Here is a 21,956-nt window from a genome sequence, read left to right as displayed (position 1 = left end):
AAGCGTAATACACAAAATTATCTGCTACAACGTCTTACCTGTCAATGACTACTTCAGCTTCAACCTCAACAATACACGAGCACCCAATAGATACAAACTTATGATAAACCGTTCCAAACTGGATTGCAGAAAATACGACTTCAGTAACAGAGTGGTCAACGCCTGGAATGCACTACCTGACTCTATGGTTTCTTCCCCAAACCCGCATAAGTTTAACCTTAGACCCGTGATGGCGAACCTACGGCACCGAGCCATATCAGTGGGCATGCGAGCTTTGCCTTAGCTCAGCTCCAGCTGATTTTCAGGCCTTACGGGCCCACCGGAAGTTAGGAAACAGCTTGTTTCCTGCCTCCGGAGGGCCTCCAGGGGAGTGGGTGGGGAAGGCTGTTTTCGCCCTCCCCAGGCTCCTAGAAAGTCTCTGGAGCCTGGGGAGGGCTAAAAAAGGGCCTTCCGGTCCCACCGTACCATCACGTGCCAAAAGTGGGGGTCGCGTGTGCATGCGCGGGGAGGGGAGCAATGGATTGTGGGTGTGGGTGTGCATGCACACGACCCCCCCATGCTCCCCCCCGCTTTTGGCACACGACGGCAAAAACGTTAGCCATCACTGCCTTGGACTGTCTACTGTCGACCTCACCCCATTCCTAAGAGGTCTGTAAGGGGCGTGCATAAGCGCACACCAGCGTGCCTACCGTTCCTGTCCTAATGTTCCCTTTGGTTGTATTCATTTTGTGTGTTTATTTCATGCTTATACTTATACCTGTTATCTCATACATGTTTGACAAACTAACTAACTAAATAAAAATAAATACATAAGAGTCCTACTTGAAAGAGAACCGAGCAGAAGAAGCTCCTTCCTCCTCCCGGCTGCCAGGTGGGACCTTCTTACCTGCGTGACATTGAACACCAGGTAGGAATAGTCGCCCTTTTCAAAGGTGTCCAGGCTGTCGCCATCGTCCCAAAACAGGTCTCCCCAGGCGTTGGAGGTCTGGGATAAGGCTGCGATCAGGGTCAGAGGGTTCCGGCGTGTTAGCCAAGTGCTGCCTCCGGGTTTCTGAGACACGCCAGCAGAGGGAGGGAAGGAGAGGAGAGGAGAGGAGAGGAGAGGAGAGGAGAGGAGAGGATGTCACTTGGGACAGTAAAAAATGTTCATCCATGCAACCCTGTCTTTCCCTTCTGCTTGTAGCCCAGAAGCCGCATTTTGCTGGTAGAGACTGTGACATAATGACCAAAAGTTTTGCAACCTCAAGACTGAAGAAGAAAAAGCTTTTCTTCCTGGTCCATCTCCAGGTAGCTTTCCGTTTTATTTTCCAGGTCTGTATTTTAACTTTCTAAGTTACCGTATTTTTCGGAGTATAAGATGCACCTTTTTCCCCCCTAAAAGGGGGTGAAAATTTGGGTCTGTTTAAATACACAGAATGTAGCCCTGCCTGCCCGCTGGCCCCCACCCTGTGGCCTCTGCCTCCCAGCAATTTACCTCCTTGCGGCAAGAAGAAGAAGCCCATTTCAGCTTCAGCACAGCCTAATTAGCACAAGTTGATCGGCCTCCCGACTCTCAGCTGTTTCAGGCTCCAGGGATTGCCATGGCCTATTGCTGTGCCGGCCTCTGCTGCTTGCTGCAAGGAGGTAAATTGCTGGGAGTAGATTTTTTTCTTCTTCTGCTAATCAAGCTATGCTGAAAACGAAAATGAAAGTAAAGCAGGCTGTTTGCTGCAATGAGGCAAAATTGCTTGGAGGCAGAGGCAGATTTCTTTTTCTTGTTTTCCTCACCAAAAAAAGGTTGTTGCGTCTTATAGTCCGGAGCGTCTTATACTCCAAAAAATAGGGTATTTGTTCTCACTGTTAGGAAGCTTTTTGCCCTCCCCAGGCTCTAGAGGCTTTCCTTGCGCTCTGGGAGCGCAAAAACGGCCTCCCCTAGGCACTGGAGGCCCTCCGGTTGGCTGGAAACGGGTCCATTTCCAGACTTTTGGAAGGCCCATTTTTTGCCCTCCCAGAGCCTCTGCACACGCCCTGCACTTACCTGCATCCAAAACGGGCTGTGTGAAGACTCCTGGGAGGGGCAGGGTGGGCTGGGTGGGGTCAGGCAGTCCTTGCAACTATCGGTTCGGCGAACCAGATTAAAATTAACACCCGATTCACTCGAACTGGTCCGAACCAGCTGAATCCACCCCTGATCTTACGGAGGGAGAGAGGATCAGGTTGGTCGCGTACAAGCTTGCCTAGAGAATCCTCGGCTCTCAGAAGTTTATCCACAATCAGTGGGGGTGGCGAAGAGTGAGTAAGAGCATCTTTTGGTCTCACCTGAGTCGGCAGGATGGTGCCCTCTCGCAGATGGACGTTGATGTGGTCCAGAGGGGCCGCCATTTTCAAGCTCTCCCCGCTGCTGTTCACCGAAGATCCCTGAAGAGGACGAGGAGAAGGCCTCAGATGGGCGTGAAGGACCACGGTCCCCTCGAAGTCTAAGAAATGGGGTTCACCTGGACTCCAGAGAGGTGGGAGGACCATGACAGGAGCTCAAGGGCTGGGTCCAGGGGTGGGCTCCTGGGGGTTCGTCAGGGTTCGGCCGATCCTCTAGCCAAGGATCACCGGGGTTCGGTGAACCCCCAAATGCCATCCCTGGATGGCCACGCCTACCCCTCCCCTCCCAGGAGTTTCCACATAGCCCATTCATCATTCTAGGTAAGTGAAGAGGCTGCGCGGAGAGTCTGGGAGGGCAAAAAATGGGCCTACCAGAGGTTACGGAAGTCCGGAAAGAGCCCTCCAGACCCCGGGGAAACCAGTTTCCACCCTCCCGGAGGCTTGAGAAAAGCCTCTGGAGCCTGGGGAGGCTGAAAAAGCCCTCCCCCCACCCCCGCTGTGGTGCAGGTGACCAACTAGGCCACGCCCACCATGGCAACGCCCACCCAGCAACAGGGCAGCGAACCTGTTGCTAAAGGATCTGAAGCCCACCCCTGACTGGGTCCTTACCGTGTAGTAATCATACCAAACGCCTTTGGGGAAGTAACCAATCACTGAATCTGCGCCAGGTTCCAGAACGGGCGTTACCAGCAGGACTCGGCCCCAAAGGAACTGCTTCTCTACTGCGTAGGTGGCCTCATCTTTTGGGAACCTACCACAAGGGGAAATCATTGCAATACCGTCTGCGTCATGTTAAGAAGACCCACCACAACCATCCAGGGCTCCTTGAAAAGATCTTCAGTTGGTAAGCCTAGGCCAGGGGTCTGCAAACTTGGCTCTTTAAAGACTTGTAGACGTCAACTCCCAGAGTTCCTTAGCCAGCAAAGCTGGTTGAGGAACTCTGGGAGTTGAAGTCCACAAGTCTTAAAAGAGCCAAGTTTGCAGATCCCTGGCCTAGGGACCATGATGCAAGTGCCATCGAGACAATCCAATCTCTTCATGCAAAACTTTATTGAGTACATCACTGTGGCACGATCGAAGGCAAAACCAGATCTAGATCTTTCCCGCCCTAAGCCCCATAGTTAAAGTTCACAATCTTACACACACACACACACACACTAATTAGCTCAGGTCAGATTGGCTGATACTTTCTCCGGATATTGTCGTGGGAAAGTCTTTCTGTCTTCTGTAAACACCTGCTGAAGTGTTCTTGGCCCTCACGCAGACATCTTCATATCTGGGCCATGTTTCTCTGTCCCGGTCCCTCCCCCCACCCCACCCATAGTTCGTTGCCAAGCTGAGATGCAATAATAATGGCAACAGCAACATATCTTTGAAGCTTGACACTCAGCTCCATACACCAGTCCATGGGAATAAGTACAAAAGACCTCATCCAGAGCCAAGATCCAAAGCGAGGAAGAACCTCACCCAAAAGCCAGAACTTAGCTCTGAAACACAGGCTGTTGTGCCTTTCCCAGGTCTGGAAACCTGTTGACCTAGAGATTGTGGGAACCAACTAAATCTGTAAAGAACCCTCTTCTGCAGGGCTCAGCCCCGGGCATTAAAGGAAGAAAAAATGGTGGATTTCCCCAAAGGAAGACCCCCTAAGAAAAAGGATGATCGGTGTTAAAAAGTATTCTGTATCTTCTTTATCCTTTATCTTTAAAGTTAACCTATTCATTTCCACACAGTCTAGTATTTTTTTTTAAATTATATTTTCATCTGTAGGAGTTTCCTCGTTTTTCCATTGTTTTATCAATCGTTAGACAATAAAGGTAGAAATTAGAAACTGGAAGAATACTATTATTGTTACCAGAATTATGTATATGTAAAATGACCCAGACAACACACTGTTTACTAAATGCTTATATATGTTAAGAAAAAGTATAAATAAAACTATTTAAGAAAAAGAAAAAGAACGATCGGGTTCATTACAAACTATATTCTTCCTTAAAGTGCTTCCCAAACTCCCTCTGAAGTCCCATTTCTGAAATGTTTTGCAGTATTGTCTTGCAGCTCATCCAAGAATCGTCCCTCGGACGCAGCCAAGGACTTACTCAAAAAACAGGGGGCGGGCGACCGTGTCCCCTTGCAGATGAGCCCGATGGAAGAGAGAATACAGCAGGGGCAGCAGGGTGTAACGGAGTTCTAGAGCTGCTCTCATGGCTGTCCGGGCTGCTGGGCTAAAGGCCGTGGGATCTTGAGCCTGTTGAGAGGGGAAAGGAGAGCGTGAGCGAGGGCTGTAGGGTAGAGTGGAAGAACCACGTTGTGGCCCGCCAGGGGAGCTGGTGGCAGACTCGGGCAGTGCAGAGGTTGGGGAGAAACATGGGCCACTCCTGGAGTCTGGGGAAGGCTCTGATGAGTGCTCTGTGTTGGAGGCAGAGATGGGGCCAGGGCCGTCTGACAGTTGTCAGCTGCCTTCGGAGTCAGACATCAGTGAGGCAGAAGAACAGCTGGAGCCTGTTCCCAGTGTACGCATGCACAGAGCTGCCAGGAGAAGGGAACAGCTAAGGAACAAGGGTCGACTCAGGAGTAACGCCCCAGGTGGATGGTGAATGGCCCCTCCCAGAGGGAATAAAGAAGAGCGAAAGGGGAGTGGAGTTTGCAGGAGACAATTAGTTTGCTTAATTGGTTCGTGACTCCTTGCCAAGTTTTGAAGATATTGGCTTGGCAGCTCCCCAAGCCAGATAAGGTCTTTGACTGTAAATTCTCCCTTGAAAGACTTCGCCGGATGTGAATGAGAGGAATTCACAGTAACTTAATAAGAAGGGACAAGGAGTCTGCTTCATGCTCTTGGGAAGCCGAGGTCAGAATAAACCAACAGTCCAGAAGGCATCAGCGAATCACTTTTCAATGCTCTCAAAAATACTTACAGAGCCACCCATGAGGTTTTCTAGGAGTCAGTTGTAACTCAGAGGAGACATTAACGTCTTTGACAAAGAATGAATAATCTGAACTCTTGCTTGGCAAGGGAGCTATATTGCAACAACCTTTAGGTACATCCAGTGTCATGGAGCTCTTCAGAAGAAGAGTCGGAGAAAAAGGATTCCCAGAATTCTCTGCACGAGTCACAACAGAGAGAGAACTCTCAAGTCACATACAGAGATGCAACGGTGAGCTCTTCCTTCACGCTTTTCACACGGAAAGGAAAACTTTTTTGCATTAAGTCCGGCTCCAATTCTGTCCTTTGGTTTACAGAAACAAGGGATGGAAACTTCTGTTCTAGTACTGGACGGGAGGTGAAGGTAGAGAATTGGGGTAAGGTACCTGAGAAGCGGGGAAACCACCCACCCCTCTCCTCCCTCACCTTCTCAAGTTGAGTGTTGTGATTGCGTGAAAAAGGATAAAAGGCCCCCAGCTGCATCCAGCGAACGCAGAGCTCTTCCGAGGTGGAGCTGGAGAAGCCACAGATGTCGGCCCCGACCAATGGGACTCCGAAGAGACTGAAACTCAGCAGGCCTGGGGATTTGGACAGAGAGGCCAAATGAGGTCAACCTCTAGCCACAAAGGTCACCGGAATGTTTAGACATAGTCCAGGACGAGGTCTCCTAATTATGGAAGGATGTCCCAGGTATTTTGGCCAGGTATATTGTTCAAAATACAAAGATAAAGGGCCTTGAGCTAGGTTTGGAAATATTCAGAATGCCGGTAGCTCTGATAGGTTATTGCTCTACTGGCAAATTACTTGTAAGTTTCCCATTTACAAGTTTCGGCACCCACTTCCAGCCATGCCTGTGGGACAGCTTTGTACTGACTTTATAAAACGCACACAGATAATGAGGGGAAGCCTATGTATGACAGGAGCAGCAGATATTCAAAATTGCATCCGAAAGCAGATGAGGGGTACCTGGAATGGACCAAAACATATCCTTCCATTCGCTCCGGTTGTCCCCCAGCCAGTGTCCAGAATACCTGCCCTGACTTGGGAAAGTGGAACGTGAAATAATGAAGGGTCTCTTCCCTCGGATTTCAACCAGAGCCCTGCAAGGAAAATAAAAAAAACAAACCTAGTCAAGAATAATGGACTTATTTGGGAAGCTGATGAATCCTCAGCATGGCAAAAAAAAGGAGGGGAAGGGGAAGGAGGAGGAGGAGGAGGAGGAGGAGGGAGAGGGACAGGAGGAGGAGGAGGGAGAGAAGGAAGAGAAGAAGAAAGAAGGAAAGAGGAGGAGGAGAAAAAGGAGAGAAGGAGAGGGAGGGGGAGAAGAAGAAGAGGAGGAGGAGGAGGAGGAGGAGGAAGAAGAAGAAGAAGTCGTGGTGGAGAAGGAAGAGAAGAAGAAAGAAGGAAAGAGGAGGTGGAGAAAAAGAAAGAGAGGGAGAGGGAGAGGGAGGAGGAGGAGGAGGTGGTGTTGATGATGATGGGCCTGCAAACATCCTATTGCTGTCACCTCCAAAATACACAATTCCCAAAGGCAGGGGAGCCTGGCCTACCTTGAGGTGGCCTTGGCTTCCATCAGCCCATAGAGGTTGTGGAGATTGTAATGCACAGAGAGACTCTGCTTGGCTGAAGCGCAAATAGTCTTTGCAGAAAGAGAACCTCCCAGGATCCCTAATGGAGACAGAGAAAGGGAGGTGAGGAGACGAAAGACCCGGCATGGATGTCTACTCAGCAAGTCGTGTCTGCTCAGGTGTTGCACTTCCAAACCCAGCCAGTGGGGTGCTAAGGCAGGAGTTCATCCTTGCGCAGATATACAGATCTATCACGGACTTCTCTTTGTGGGGGCAAGCAATGCTCTATGGAAAAGGAGTAAGAACTGAAAAGGAGGTTCTAGAACCGAGATCAGGAATCATGACCTTCTTAGATGTCGTTGAGCTACAGCTCCCAGCAGCCTTCACCAACTGGAACATGGGCTTTTGCAAACTTCAAAAACCCAGATTCCCACCCCAGCTTTACAAGAAGGGCAAGATTTTGGAGCTTCGAAATAGCACTTGGGCTGGTGACTCCCATCTTCTGGAAGCAGTTCTAGAACCTTCCTGAAGGAGCTTCCTCAATTTCTGAAGCCCTAGTTGGTGTGTGGTATGTAATGTCATCTCCAATGAGTTCCTTGCTAGCTTCAGCAGACCTGGATGTTTCTCTGTACTGTTACCTGAGATGACCAGAAACTAGGAAATGCACAACAATGTTTTTGATAGGAACTTCTGCGCTATATTTGTAATAACTGCTGGTTACCTTCAGGCTCCCACCTGGGCAGAGCTAAAACTCAGGAAACAACCCCATCAACCAGCAGCTCTGCTGAAGAAGCTTATGTAGTACGGAGGTTCATGAAAGGGTTGGTGCCAGCTGTGCTGTTGCAGATTTTAAGTGATGGTGTTTCTTACCAGGCACGTAAGGTGGGTTGTCTAGATCTCCTTTGGAACACCCTTCTGTTGAGCCATCAATAAAGTTGGATGGTTCATTCATGTCCTAAAGCAAAGAAATCTGGAGGAAGTTAAGTAGACCCATTCAAAGTCTGGCTGCTGAACTCGATCTACACTGGCCTTCTACAACCAGGAGTAATCTGTCAGGGATATTCTGTAGAGATTCTCAGTCATCCAAGTCATGGTTGTCCCAAAAGTGCTTTTTCACTTCTCAGCCAAGAAGCTTGATGGATGACTGAGAATCTCTACAGACTTTTTGCTATACAGTTTGGGATGGACACCCTTGGAATGGTACGGGAGTAGGAATGGATTTCCAGAGGAAAAAGAATTGTAGACTACAGGAACCAGGAACACCGCTCAGGTGACCCTGAGGACACAGATAAACAAAAACCAGGAGTTTGGCAACACCTTTAGTAACAGATGAAGTAAGCTGTAACTCACAAAACCCGATGCTTTTGTGAGTTTCTCACAATAAAAGATGTGCTCATCAGCTCAAGAAGACTGATCTCTTTTAATAAAATGTGTTAATCGGAAAATGTGCTGCTAGACACACACACAGGCACAAACACAAACCCGATTTCTCTTGCAAATGGAGTTCCTGACTTGGCACACTAGCATTATATCTATTTTCTTTTTCTTACTAACGTCTAGTTCAGAGTCACCCATGTCTTGCCACCCAGAAACCAAGAGGAGTTAAGAAGGAGACGTACGATCCAAAGGCCGTCGAAAGGAACTTGAGCGTGAAGATGTTTCAGATTTTCTAGCCACCATTCATAAGTGGTTGGGTTGGAAAAGTCAGGATAAGCAGTGTAGCCGGGCCAGACCTGGTGAAAAAAAATGAAACTTAAAAAATAATGCTAAATTCATTTGAAAATAGCTGGGCCAGTGATAATGGCCCATATAGAGTTTATGATAGGAAAGCTTGCCCGAGAAAATGCATCCGAAGTTTGGTTATTATTTTGTTTTAGGGCTAGGGAAAAGATTAAAATAGCACCAGTTTGTTCATATTTCAGGAAAACATTGTTTTCCGGCAAAGAGCTCAAACACCGTTGCTGGTCTTTTATCTCTTATGGAAGGGGCCAATCAACTCTAAGCCTTACTCCCAAGTCGACCCTGTTTTCTTAATTGTTCCTGTCTCCTGGTGGCTCTCCGCATGCGCAAACTGGGGACAGGTTCATGCTGTTCTTTTGCTTTGCTGCTGTCAGACTCCGGAGGCTGCACGTAACTATCAGATGGCCTTGGCCCACTCTCTGTCTCCGATGCAGAGCCCTCATCTGAGCATTCCCCAGCCCCCAGGACTGGCCCAAGTTCCTCTCCAACCTCCTCACTGTCCGATTCTGCTGCCAGCTCTGCTGCCACAACAATTCCCTTTGAGCAGAGCATCCATTTGAAGTGAAGAAGGAGAGCAGACACTCACCATTCAATCAGAGGTTTCCTTTGGTGTTGTTGATGAACACGCCGCGCTTCAGGCCTTCGTCATAAGGCCAATAAGAGCCCGGAGGCTGAACGCTACTGATTCCAGGATCCTGAGAGAAAATAACGTGAGAACCAGCTGTTTTACGCAGCAGTTTTCCCAAGCTGGGCGACTTCCAGATGTGTGGCTAGAATTCTCAGAAATGGCCACAGCAGCTGGCAAAACCTGCAAGTTAAAGTCTACACATCTGGATATTTTTAAGGCCAGCATTCCAGGACCGGCTCCAAAGGATCCTTTATTTTATTTTATTTTTTTATAATATTTTTTAAACATTATATTTTAAAAAAATAAAAAAAATATTAAACATAAAAATTCAATGTCTATATAAACAGTGTGTTGTCTGAGTACAGTTGATTTTGAGAAATAGTAATAATAATAACAATAAAATAGCATCAATAATAAACACATAGTAATAATATTTGCTTACCCATTTTAGTAAATCTTCAATGAAATTAATCATTCTCTTGTGCTTTTAAGTTTCTAACTTCTGTTTCTGTTAGTTAGCCATCGATAAAACAGATCCCACATTAAAAAAATAATGCTAAATTCATTTGAAAATAGCTGGGCCAGTGATAATGGCCCATATAGAGTTTATGATAGGAAAGCTTGCCCGAGAAAATGCATCCGAAGTTTGGTTATTATTTTGTTTTAGGGCTAGGGAAAAGATTAAAATAGCACCAGTTTGTTCATATTTCAGGAAAACATTGTTTTCCGGCAAAGAGCTCAAACACCGTTGCTGGTCTTTTATCTCTTATGGAAGGGGCCAATCAACTCTAAGCCTTACTCCCAAGTCGACCCTGTTTTCTTAATTGTTCCTGTCTCCTGGTGGCTCTCCGCATGCGCAAACTGGGGACAGGTTCATGCTGTTCTTTTGCTTTGCTGCTGTCAGACTCCGGAGGCTGCACGTAACTATCAGATGGCCTTGGCCCACTCTCTGTCTCCGATGCAGAGCCCTCATCTGAGCATTCCCCAGCCCCCAGGACTGGCCCAAGTTCCTCTCCAACCTCCTCACTGTCCGATTCTGCTGCCAGCTCTGCTGCCACAACAATTCCCTTTGAGCAGAGCATCCATTTCAAGTGAAGAAGGAGAGCAGACACTCACCATTCCAATCAGAGGTTTCCCTTTGGTGTTGTTGATGAACACGCCGCGCTTCAGGCCTTCGTCATAAGGCCAATAAGAGCCCGGAGGCTGAACGCTACTGATTCCAGGATCCTGAGAGAAAATAACGTGAGAACCAGCTGTTTTACGCAGCAGTTTTCCCAAGCTGGGCGACTTCCAGATGTGTGGCTAGAATTCTCAGAAATGGCCACAGCAGCTGGCAAAACCTGCAAGTTAAAGTCTACACATCTGGATATTTTTAAGGCCAGCATTCCAGGACCGGCTCCAAAGGATCCTTTATTTTATTTTATTTTTTTATAATATTTTTTAAACATTATATTTTAAAAAAATTAAAAAAATATTAAACGTAAAAATTCAATGTCTATATAAACAGTGTGTTGTCTGAGTACAGTTGATTTTGAGAAATAGTAATAATAATAACAATAAAATAATAACAATAAAGTAACATCAATAATAAATACATAGTAATAATATTTGCTTATCCATTTTAGTAAATCTTCAATGAAATTAATCATTCTCTTGTGCTTTTAAGTTTCTAACTTCTGTTTCTGTTAGTTAGCCATCGATAAAACAGATCCCACGTAAAAAAAATAATTCAGTTTTTTCCAAAGGGTCCTTCAGACATGACAGATTGTGTTTGCTCATTCGAACAGCTTCGTAAATAAGCCTGTAAGAGGGTCTATCAAGGTTTGTAATTGGACTCTTCGAACTGTCAGAAGAGGGACAGAGAATAGCCTTCGTCCCGGAAGCTGCAGTATTTCTGTTCTGGCTCAAAGTTTTGTTCTGGGAAGACTCGTCTACTTCTGAAGGGTCTACGAGAACTCACCCCAAGACAAATTGTCATGGGGAAATTCAATGCAAGATAACTCAAGAGAGAGAGACAAGTGAATTTCAGCGGGCCTTGTCTTGCGTTAAGTTTAGATTTAGGTCTGAGGCAGGGGTGAAATCCAGCAGGTTCTGACAGGTTCTGGAGAACCAGTAGCGGAAATTTCGAGCAGTTCGGAGAACTGGCAAATACCACCTCCGGCTGGCCCCAGAGAGGGGTGGAAAAAAAGATTGTCTCTCCGTGGGTTTATATTTATACACAGCACAGAGACACGTTGGCTGGAAAGAGAAATCCATCTTGCATACAAACACACACATAGACACACACATACACAGACACACAACCTCCACCAAAGCATTCACAGAAGAAATGGTTCCTACCAGAATGAGCACATAGTATTGTCCGTGCTTATGAAGATCTTCCACCATCTGGGGCAGGCTGGCAAATCTCTCGGAGTCCACAGCAAAGTCTCGAGAGCTGTTCATATAATCGATGTCATTCCACTGGGCATCCTGCATGCGGAACCAAAGAGAGGATTAAAGGGAAGCCTCTCCAAGCTGGCGGGGGAATCCAAATCTGGTACAGAATGAACCAGTTTGGAGATGTTGTGGCCTGCCAGCCGCCGGTCCCTCCAGCAGCCAAATCAGAGGAGGAGGAGGAGGAGGAGACGTGGGGGGTCAGGGTCAGCATCAAGGCAACCTGGGAGCTCTGAGGAGGAACAGCTGGGTCCAGTGCCAGATGTGCGGATACGCAGAAGGCAGAGGAAAGGAGAGCAGTGGAAATCTATGGGCTGGTCCTTGGGATGGAAGAGCCACCTCTGCTAATAAAGCCCCATCCTAGCTGTGGGGATAGAAGGCAGGGGGACGGAGATGAATAGGTGTGGCAGACAACTATTTATCTTCCGACCAGGAGTTGTTAGCCTGCGAGAGAAACTTTTTGCCGGGGTTTCTGGCATGCCTAATAAAGGAATCTTTTGAGTTCACGTCAGAGGGTTTGTCGTGTTTGGGGAGCTGGGTTAGAACTGGAGATGGCTCCTCTGAAGAACACGAAGATCCATTCCATGGGCCTCGTTTGTTCCATGGTAGGTTTGAGGTCTCATCACGAGGCAGAGGAGACACAATCACTCGGTTTTACGGGGCTACAACGGCCATCACCCCAAGCAGTGGCAGGGCAGAGCAAGGAGAGGGCAGACTGAATTCCTCTTCTCTTCCTTTTTGGTAGGCTCCTGTTGTTTTTTACCTGAGGGATCTGAAAATTCCGCATAGCTTTGACTGTCTCCCACGTCTTGTTGCTTGTCCCATACCCCCAACGGCAGAGATGGAACCCCAGTCCCCAAAAGGGGGGCATGGCTGGAAACCCTGAAATGGAAGTGGTGGAAATTCAACATATCAGCCTCTCAAGTCGGACTGGAGTCTGCTGGGCTACGTGACTATCTCTTTTTGTCATAAATTAATGTCATTTTCTTTCTGTGTTTTTTTTTTCTTTGACAAGAATTTTTATCATGGTGGGGCTTTCCCCCTTATTTCTGTGCCATTATTTTAAAAGTGACAACAGAAGAAATGTCATTGAGGAAGGTTCTCCCGGCAGAGAAACAAAGCCAACAAAAACAGCGCAGTCGTTCCTGAATTGATGATCTCTGAATTGCATTTGCTTTGGAAGGTTTCTCAGATAAGAACCCAAAACACAAATGAAATCAAAGCTGGAAGGCAGGCCTCAGCTCCATGCATGAGTGAATAAACTTCTCCTTATGGGCACCAGGTGCTCCTGGGTAAGTATTGTGGTCTGCCAGCAGCCTGCGGAACTGGCAATGGAGTCAGACAGCAATGAGGCTGAGGAAGAACATGGGCCAGTCCTGGAGGCTGAGGAAGGCCCAGATGAAGGCTGTGCATCAAAGGCAGAGATGAGGCCAGGGCCATCGGGGAGTGAGGTGCGGACTCCAGAGCCTCCAGAGACTGACACTAATGAGGCAGAGGAACAGGAGGAGCCTGTTCCTAATGCACGCATGAGAAGAGCTGCCAGAAGGCAAGAGCAGCTCAAGCAAAGAGGACGACTCGGGAGTAGGGCCAAGAGATGATTGGCCCCTCCCATAAGGCTTAAAAGACCAGCAACAGCGTTTGGGCTCTTTGTCGGAAAACAACATTAATATCTTTGTCTTGCTGCATTTGTTTCTTACTGGCGTCTTCTGAACTTTTGCCAAGAAAGACCTTTGGCAGTTTGCCTAATTAGACCAAGGTTGGTGATAGGACTGAGGAATTGTGTTGGGAAGAATTTGCTTTGATTTAGTTAAACTATGCTGAGAATGAAGTAATTCCCAGCTGTTTGAATAAAGTTTGTTTGTTTTTGAACTGACTGAGTTTCCTACTCCCTACCTGGGCCTAGGTTACGACAGTAAGTCTCTGGGTCACAGCCTTCCCCAACTAGACACCCTACATACAGTACGCTTGCACCCCCCACTTCTGCCCCCCACCCATCAGCCAAACTTTCTTGGCTCCCGTCAGAGCTTTTCCCACTGTACTTCTGATTCTTGAAATACTCACCAATCACTTGCTGGTATTGCTGGACCACCAAGTTGGGATCAGGTCCTAAAAAGATGTAAAAATCTAAAATCCCCCCGGTTGTCCTCCATGTCAGGGCAGGAGCAGGCTGAAGAGCCACCTCTGGACCATGAAAGAAGAAAGAAGGGAGTAACATCAAATCTGTTTGGGGGGAACCACCATTCCCACATGCAAAATCTGTCCACATTTTGAAGAAGTGCACTCTTACGACTTTCAAAACCTTTTCCATTTTCATACATACCAAGGGGGGAAAAAATTAGACAGGCTTTCAACTCTATCTACTGTGTCTCTGATTTCTCTTGAAGATGCAAGAATAGAATCGGTAACTGACTGGTACATTTCAATCAACCCCTGTGCCTTTCAGCTCCATTCCCTTATGAATGACTTTTGGCTTCACTCAGCAGTTTTTGTCTAGCAGTTCTGGGGCAGGACGCGATGGCTCAGCGGCTAAGACGCTGAGCTTGTTGATCGAAAAGTCGGCAGTTCAGGGTTTGAATCCCTAGTGCCGCGTAACGGGGTGAGCTCCTGTGACTTGTCCCAGCTTCTACCAACCTAGCAGGTCAAAAGCACGTAAAAATGCAAGTAGAAAAAATAGGGACCGCCTTTAGTGGGAAGGTAACAGCATTCCATGCGCCTTTGGCATTGAGTCATGCTGGCCACATGACCATGGAGAGAGATGTCTTCAGACAGCGCTGGCTCTTCGGCTTTGAAACGGAAATGAGCACCGCCCCCTAGAGTCGGAAACGACTAGGACATATGTGCGAGGGGAACCTTTGCCTTTACCTAGCAGTTCTGGACAAAACATAATTGATGCAGAGAAAAACCCTCAGCCCCCAAGAGCCTGTCTTCACAGAAGCCCTGGTCTTCAGAAGCATCCTAGAGGAGGTCAAGAAAAAAACCCTGCTGCTCTCGTTCTTCCTTGCCCTCGGGAACAGACAAAAATCAAAAAGGTTTGCCCACTTCGACCTAAATAGAAAGGAAGCTGGTTCTGCCTGCAATCTCAGGTAATTCAGGTCATCGGATCCTTCTTTCACCAGCCGACCTCTACATGCAAAGGGTCAAGAACAGAAGTCCAGAAAAGTGAGAGGCCTGCAGCCGACAAAGGTGCGGTTAAACGCTCAGCGGTTGCTAAAGAGGCCATCCTGAGCCAGGAAACAGATGTCTTGGCTCCAGAAAGTGCCTTCATGACCGCATTTTCCCCTCGTTACATCTCGCAGAATTGTACATCCGTTCAAGTAGTGAAAAAGGAAGAGGAATGGGAATCAGGCCGTCTCTGACTTACAATCATTCCCATTAGGAAATGTCTGAACTTATAATGGTGCTGAAAAAGATGACTCACAAGTAATCCTTGCATGTTGTACCTGCGCAATGGTGCAAAATTGGGCATGGCTCACTTAACAACTGCCTTGCTTGGGTATGAATACTCTGGTCTGGACTGGGGTCATAACTCGAGGAACAGCTGTAAGTTTTCTTTTCCAAGGAGATGAAGTTGATTTTGACTTGGCTTTTGACTCAGACTAGACTTTAGAAAGCAGCGGTCCTATGGATGCTCATGAACGGAGTAAATAGCAATAGCCGTAGCCCTTAAGACTTATATACCGCTTCACAGTGCTTTTTACAGACCTCTCTGAACAGTTTACAGAGTCAGCATATTGCCCCCAACAATCTGGGTCCTCATTTTACGAACCTTGGAAGGACGGAAGCTGAGATGGTCAGAATCAAACAGCTGGCAGTGGGCAGAATTTGCCTGCAGTGCTGCATTCTAACCACTGCGCCACCATGGCCCTTCCTTCCTTCCTTCCTTCCTTCCCTACTTAGCAATAGCACTTAGACTTATATACCGCTTCACAATGCTTTTACAGCCCTCTCTAAGCGGTTTACAGAGTCAGCCTCTTGCCTCCAACAATCTGGGTCCTCATTTTACGAACCTTGGAAGGACGGAAGGCTGAAATGGTCAGAATCAAACAGCTGGCAGTGGGCAGAATTTGCCTGCAGTGCTGCATTCTAACCACTGCGCCACCATGGCCCTTCCTTCCTTCCTTCCTTCCTTCCTTCCTTCCTTCCTTCCTTCCTTCCTTCCTTCCTTCCTTCCCTACTTAGCAATAGCACTTAGACTTATATACCGCTTCACAATGCTTTTACAGCCCCCTCTGGGTGGTTTATAGAGTGAGCCTCTTGCCCCCAACAATCTGGGTCCTCATTTGACCCACCTCGGAAGGATGGAAGGCTGAGTCAACCTGGAGCCTGGTGAGATTTGAACTGTACATGAAAATAAAGGAATGGCCCAAAATAGGCTTGCAAGGTAGCTACATTTCTTCACTCAAGATATTTGGGCTCCATACTAAACACCTCCAGAAAGGAATAAAGGAAACACACACCCATCAAGTTGCTGTTCAGGAGGAAAACCCCGTGGGCAGCTCCGCCTTTCTCCATGAGAAGATAGAATGGGTGGACGCCATAGAGATTGTAGGACTCCTGAAAACAATAATAGAGAGGGGAAAAAACCTGTATCCTCTTCATTTCAATTTTTTTTCTTTCCACATCCAATCATCAGGGTGATTTGAAACTGAGGCAGAGGAGAACTTCCTTGAATCAGGCCAAAGTTGCATCCCCTTGTGTTTCATAGCTGTGGACCAGAGGCCTCCAGGAAGTCTACTGACCAAACGTGGACAAACCCCAATTTCTTACTGCAGTTTCATTATATACAGAGAGATGCTGGTTTGAACTGAACAAGTATACAATCACTGTTACAAGACAATATAAGTTGTTACCACCCAGAGTGTCCATTCTGGCACATGGATATCCAGAGAAGGAGGGAACCAAGAAAAAAAATGTAACCCCACTGTTATGGTCCACCAGCAGCCCTGCGGAGCTGGCAGCGGAGTCGGACAGTGAGAGGCTGGGGAGGACGATGGGCCAGTCCTGGAGTCAGGGGAAGGCCCGGACGAGGGCTCTGCGTCGGAGGCAGAGATGGGGCCAGGGCCATCTGGGAGCGATACCCGGACTCCGGAGCCTCCAGAGGCGGACTGCAGAGAGTCAGATGAACAGGAGGAGCCTGTTCCTAGTGCACGCATGTGAAGAGCTGCCAAAAGACAAGAGCAGCTGAAGCAAAAAGGACGACTCAGGAGTAAAGCCAGGAAATGATTGGCCCCTCCCAGAAGGCTTAAAAGAGCAGCACTTTGTAGGGCTCTTTGTAGGAAAGCAACGTTTAGCTGTCATCCCTTGTTTCTGAACTTTGTGGGGCTTTGCCAAGAAAAGCCTTTGGCAGGGTGCCAAAGAAGACAAAGGTTTGTGATAAGGCCGAAGGACTTCGTTTAGGACGGATTGTGTCTGGTAATAACTACTTGGGCCAAGGTCACAACACCCACTGAAAATAAATGAACTCAACTCAAAACCGACTCGTAAGCCCAGCAAAGAAACCTACTGTAGGAGGGATGTCTCGGGCCCAGAGAGGCAGCGTGTTCCATTCCAGGTTATGCAGGAAATGGCTCTGATGTTCTCCCAACCCGTAAAGAAATATGGAAGGCAGAACCGTGGAAATCTGGAGAAACTGGTCCGTAAAAAACAGGGGAGCCACTGTTGTGTTCAACCTACAAGAGGAAACATCCCAATTAAGGGAACAATAACGCGTTTTCTTTTTTCTTTTTTTAAATTTTTGCGACTTAAGAAGAGCTTTTCAGGGTGACAGCAAAGAAATATTGGAAATCAATAGCAGTGACGGATCATTCAGATAGCAACACTGTCAAACTATTACTAAATCTGCACTGCTATTAATCTTCTCATCTTTCCCATCACCCATCTCCTTCCACTTACGGCTGTAGGACTGTAACTTTGTTGCTTGTATCCTTACGATTTAGATTGATATTGTTTCCTGATTGCTTATTTGTACCCCATGACTATCATTAAGTGTTGTACCTAATGATTCTTGATGAAGGTATCTTTTCTTTTATGTACACTGAGAGCCTATGCACTAAGACAAATTCCTTGTGTGTTCAATCACACTTGGCCAATAAAAATTCTATTCTATTCTATTCTATTCTATTCTATTCTATTCTATTCTATTCTATTCTATTCTATTCCTCTAGTCTATTTTCTCTTCTCTTCTCTCTTCTCTTCCTCTCTATTCTCTTCTCTTCTCTTCCTCTCCTCTATTCTGTTTTCTATTCTATTCTATTCTATTCTATTCTATTCTATTCTAGTCTAGTCTAGTCTAGTCTAGTCTAGTCTAGTCTAAAAACCTTTAAATGTTGAGCAGGAGGCATTCTGACCATCTGTGGTCCCTGACCGGCTGTCCTTCATGAAGGTGAACACACTGGAGAGCAACACAGGAAACGCAGCAATGTGACAATCATGTGACAATGTGACCATCATGATATCGGGATTCCTCTTTTTTTTAAAAAAAAAAAATGCTGATTTCAGAGTACGGAGCTCTTGCGCAACCCCTCTTGGCTCTTACAGGGACAGGGAGGGCCAACAGGCAAGATCATCTTTCTCGCGAAAGAGCAGGAGAAAACCACTAACCTAGAGGAGAAAAAAATGCTTACAGAACTGTCCCTGAGAGTCTCCGCTTCACGATCAGGCCGAAAGGCTCCTTGCAGAACTCAACGGAATAGAGAGGATTCTCTGCCCTCTTGGTGGCTTGAGGAACGTCAAGAGGCACCTCATACCGAGGATTGGTGGCATCGATGATCTACAAAGAGCAAGAGAAGCACAAACAGGCATCGCATGGAAACGAAGACCACGTCACGAAAGGGCCGCAAGAACATTTTGCAGATGCCTCACCTTGACGTGCAACCGAGAATCTGTTTCGAACTCCACCCTGAGCTGCAGCTTCTCAAGATCTTTCGGATAATAAGTCTTTTTTTCTCTGGTTAGAAAACCCACCAGCCCCAGGTCGGTCTCATTCGTGCTCCCCAAGGTGTAGCTGGGAAAATCAGGGGGATAAAAGCACCACGGAACCCCGTTGAGTCTATCGAGGGGCGTCTCGCCCTCCGCAAAACAGCATCCCCGACTCTCACAAAGTTCTCGCGTCACAACCACACTTTTCTCCGGGTAGCAGTCAAAGCGACGGTTCTCTGGCACAGAGGTGCATTTGGACCAGAAGGAAACCCCGTGCTGATCCCACCAAATCTGGCCGAGAACCCAAACGGTCACCCCGCTCAGGAGGGCAGCTACTGTCAAGAGGCCCCCACCTAGCCACCAAGCCGACAACTTCTGATGGCACAATGGTTTTCCATCGGCACCTTCCTCCTCCACCTCGCTGATCCGAGAGACATCTGTGCTCAGCTTCTGATAGGACTTCATGGGGGCAATTGCTGCTGCTGCTGCGGAAGGAAGGAAAATAAAAGAAAGGTGACTTTAACTCTGGTTCCTGGGATCAGAATAGAATAGAATAGAATAGAATAGAATAGAATTGAATAGAATTGAATAGAATTGAATAGAATAGAATAGAATTCTTTATTGGCCAAGTGTGATTGGACACACAAGGAATTTGTCTTGGTGCATAGGCTCTCAGTGTACATAAAAAGACAAGATACGTGTCAGGCCTGGAAACCATACTAGACTTTAGGGTTCCAGACGCTGCCACATTTTTCCCTTGAGGGAAAGAAGGGGGGCTGAGGGGTATGGTAACATTCTTCAAGCGGTCAAGGTCAGATGGTGTTCACATCTGCAGGAGGAGTGGCGAGAAGATATTCGAATGAACTGGGAGAACATGGGACCATGTGACCAGCAAAGGGGTTAGGGGGGTGGGACTCTTGGGGTTTGTATAACTGGGAAAAGAATCCGGAAGTTCAGTTTTGGAATTTCACTCATCGTGTGCCAGTTTCCTCATGCTAGTAAAGAACTCTGAAAGACAATGGCTTCTGAGTTTTTTTTATGCAGAAGAGGTTTTTCTGGAACCTTGACAATACATTCGTCATCAATCATAAGGTACAACACTTAATGATAGTCATAGGGTACAAATAAGCAATCAGGAACCAATCAATATTGTAAGAATACAAGCAACAAAGCTACAGTCATACAGTCATAAGTGGAAGGAGATGGGTGATGGGAACGATGAGAAGATTAATAGTAGTGCAGATTTAGTGAATAGTTTGACAGTGTTGAGGGAATTATTTGTTTAGCAGAGTGATGGCGTTCGGGAAGAAACTGTTCTTGTGTCTAGTTGTTCTGGTGTGCAGTGCTCTATAGCGTCGTTTTGAGGGTAGGAGTTGAAGCAGTTTATGTCCAGGATGTGAGGGGTCTGTAGATATTTTCACAGCCCTCTTTTTGACTCGTGCAGTATACAGGTCCTCCATGGAAGGCAGATTGGTAGCTATTTTTTTCCCTGTAGTTCTAATGATCCTCTGAAGTCTGTGTCTGTCTTGTTGGGTTGCAGAGCCAAACCAGACAGTTCTAGAGGTGCTGACGACAGACTCAATGAAAGGGAGTGAGAACCAGCAAAGTTATTTACACTGCAGGGATCTCCAGATCACATTCCTGCAAGGTAGGGGGATAACAGTACCCTCTGAAGGCGATCTGAAAGGTTCCTCCAATACCGGGGTCTCAACTGAGCGAACTCAATTGATTGAAGGGACGGAGGAGATCCCATCATGGCTTCAATGCCTCAACTGGCTGCTAGTTTGGAGGCTTCTAACTGTGGCTTTTCTGATGGCGTTAGGGAAGAAACTGTTCTTGTGTCTAGTTGTTCTGGTGTGCAGTGCTCTATAGCGTCATTCTGAGGTAGGAGTTGAAGCAGTTTATGTCCAGGATGTGAGGGTCTGTAGATATTTTCGCAACATCTAACCCCAAGATAAGAACATGAAAACATTTTCATTCAGGAGCCTGGAGGCTTTGAAGCGCTGTTTGGCTACAGAGTCACCAAGGGCCTTAGATCTGAGGTCATTGTCAGCTGTCTTCTGCTCTCTGGTCAGCCCCGCTTTCTACTTTCTACGGCAGCAACCGTAGCCATGTTGCTCGTGAGGAGGAATCATAGAAATTCCCAACTCTCCCACCGAAATGCAGTCACTAGATCAGGCTGTGCATGGGTGGACACAACCACAATGCACAATCCTTGGAGCTTCTAAGAAGCCCTTAGAGTCACGATGGTTAGAAATCAAGGAAGAAGGGGCCAAGGAGAGAACCCTAGGGGAAAGCGGGTGCAGAAAGCAAAGTTTACTCAAGCCACAAACAAACCTTTTTAAGGGTTTCCGACACTGGACAAGTCACCCCTTCAGGGCTTATTAAGTTACCTGGCTGAGGTCAAGAGGAAGGCCAGCCCAGAACTAAAAAAAAAAGCAAAGCAAACCATACCTCTCTCTCTCTCTTGTCTCTTCTTGACAGAGCAACAGCCGGGAAGGGGAAGAGAGCCGCCCAGTGTGCAATACTTGCAAAACACAACAGTAAATCTTCTACAATAAGCGCCTGCATAAAAGGAATTCTGCTTGCCCTCCAAACAGGGCATTGCAATCATTCTTAAGCTCTGAGGTTCTTGTTGTTCTTGTTGTTTTTAAACGGCATTCTACTCCAACTCCTTGTCTTCCCTTCGGTACCTGGCCTTACCCAGCATGGAATAGAATAGAATAGAATAGAATAGAATAGAATAGAATAGAATAGAATTTTGTATTGGCCAAGTGTGATTGGACACACAAGGAATTTGTCTTTGGTGCATATGCTCTCAGTGTATATAAAAGAAAAGATGCGTTCATCAAGAATCATAAGGTACAACACTTAATGATAATCATAGGGTACAAATAAGCAATCAGGAAACAATCAATATCAATATAAATCGCGGTGGCTCAGTGGTTAAGACGCTGAGCTTATTGATCAAAAGGTCAGCAGTTCAGCGGTTTGAATCCCTAGTGCCATGTAACGGGGTGAGCTCCTGTTACTTGTCCCAGCTTCTGCCAACCTAGCAGTTCGAAAGCACGTAAAAAATGTAAGTAGAAAAATAGGGACCACCTTTGGTGGGAAGGAAACAGCGTTCCGTGCGCCTTTGGCGTTGAGTCATGCCGGCCACATGACCAGAGATGTCTTTGGGCAGCACTGGCTCTCCAGCTTTGAAACGGAGATGAGCACCGTGACCGCCTCCTAGAGTTGGGAACGACTAGCACAAGTGCGCAAGGGAGATCTTTACATACACACACACACACACACACACACACACACGGAATATATAGATATATTGTAATGAAAATTGAATGAGGAAATTATACATTGAAGTAATAGTCACACCACTTCTATGTAGCAA

The 21,956-nt window shown here is 46.9% G+C and overlaps 1 protein-coding gene across 3 annotated transcripts in view; it reads right to left on the bottom strand.

Annotated features, from left to right (window-relative positions):
* Positions 1 to 21,956, bottom strand: part of LOC131184976 (lysosomal alpha-glucosidase-like) — a 31,020-nt gene that overhangs the window by 2,612 nt on the left and 6,452 nt on the right. Inside the window, exons 1-18 of one of the 3 annotated variants that reach the window (XM_058156923.1) lie at positions 21,020 to 21,194; positions 18,509 to 19,050; positions 18,271 to 18,416; positions 17,151 to 17,316; positions 16,105 to 16,201; positions 13,709 to 13,828; positions 12,411 to 12,529; positions 11,552 to 11,683; positions 10,328 to 10,438; positions 8,463 to 8,576; positions 7,714 to 7,798; positions 6,826 to 6,943; positions 6,242 to 6,375; positions 5,702 to 5,853; positions 4,452 to 4,600; positions 2,965 to 3,106; positions 2,299 to 2,397; positions 887 to 1,051 (exon numbers count right to left, since the gene is read on the bottom strand). In XM_058156923.1, coding sequence (XP_058012906.1) covers positions 887 to 1,051; positions 2,299 to 2,397; positions 2,965 to 3,106; positions 4,452 to 4,600; positions 5,702 to 5,853; positions 6,242 to 6,375; positions 6,826 to 6,943; positions 7,714 to 7,798; positions 8,463 to 8,576; positions 10,328 to 10,438; positions 11,552 to 11,683; positions 12,411 to 12,529; positions 13,709 to 13,828; positions 16,105 to 16,201; positions 17,151 to 17,316; positions 18,271 to 18,416; positions 18,509 to 19,050; positions 21,020 to 21,179 — 2,751 coding nt within the window. In that variant the 5' untranslated portion in view covers positions 21,180 to 21,194. Of the gene's footprint in view, positions 1 to 886; positions 1,052 to 2,298; positions 2,398 to 2,964; positions 3,107 to 4,451; positions 4,601 to 5,701; positions 5,854 to 6,241; positions 6,376 to 6,825; positions 6,944 to 7,713; positions 7,799 to 8,462; positions 8,577 to 10,327; positions 10,439 to 11,551; positions 11,684 to 12,410; positions 12,530 to 13,708; positions 13,829 to 16,104; positions 16,202 to 17,150; positions 17,317 to 18,270; positions 18,417 to 18,508; positions 19,051 to 20,902; positions 20,923 to 21,019; positions 21,195 to 21,956 lie in introns of those variants that run through there. The other 2 variants (XM_058156925.1, XM_058156924.1) reach the window with 2 other exon arrangements.

The sequence above is a fragment of the Ahaetulla prasina genome, chromosome 14, assembly GCF_028640845.1.
Source record: "Ahaetulla prasina isolate Xishuangbanna chromosome 14, ASM2864084v1, whole genome shotgun sequence".
In the NCBI taxonomy this organism is placed as follows: domain Eukaryota; kingdom Metazoa; phylum Chordata; class Lepidosauria; order Squamata; family Colubridae; genus Ahaetulla; species Ahaetulla prasina.
The sequence above is the reverse complement of the archived record's forward strand: the minus strand, read 5'-3'. Positions and strand labels throughout refer to the sequence as shown.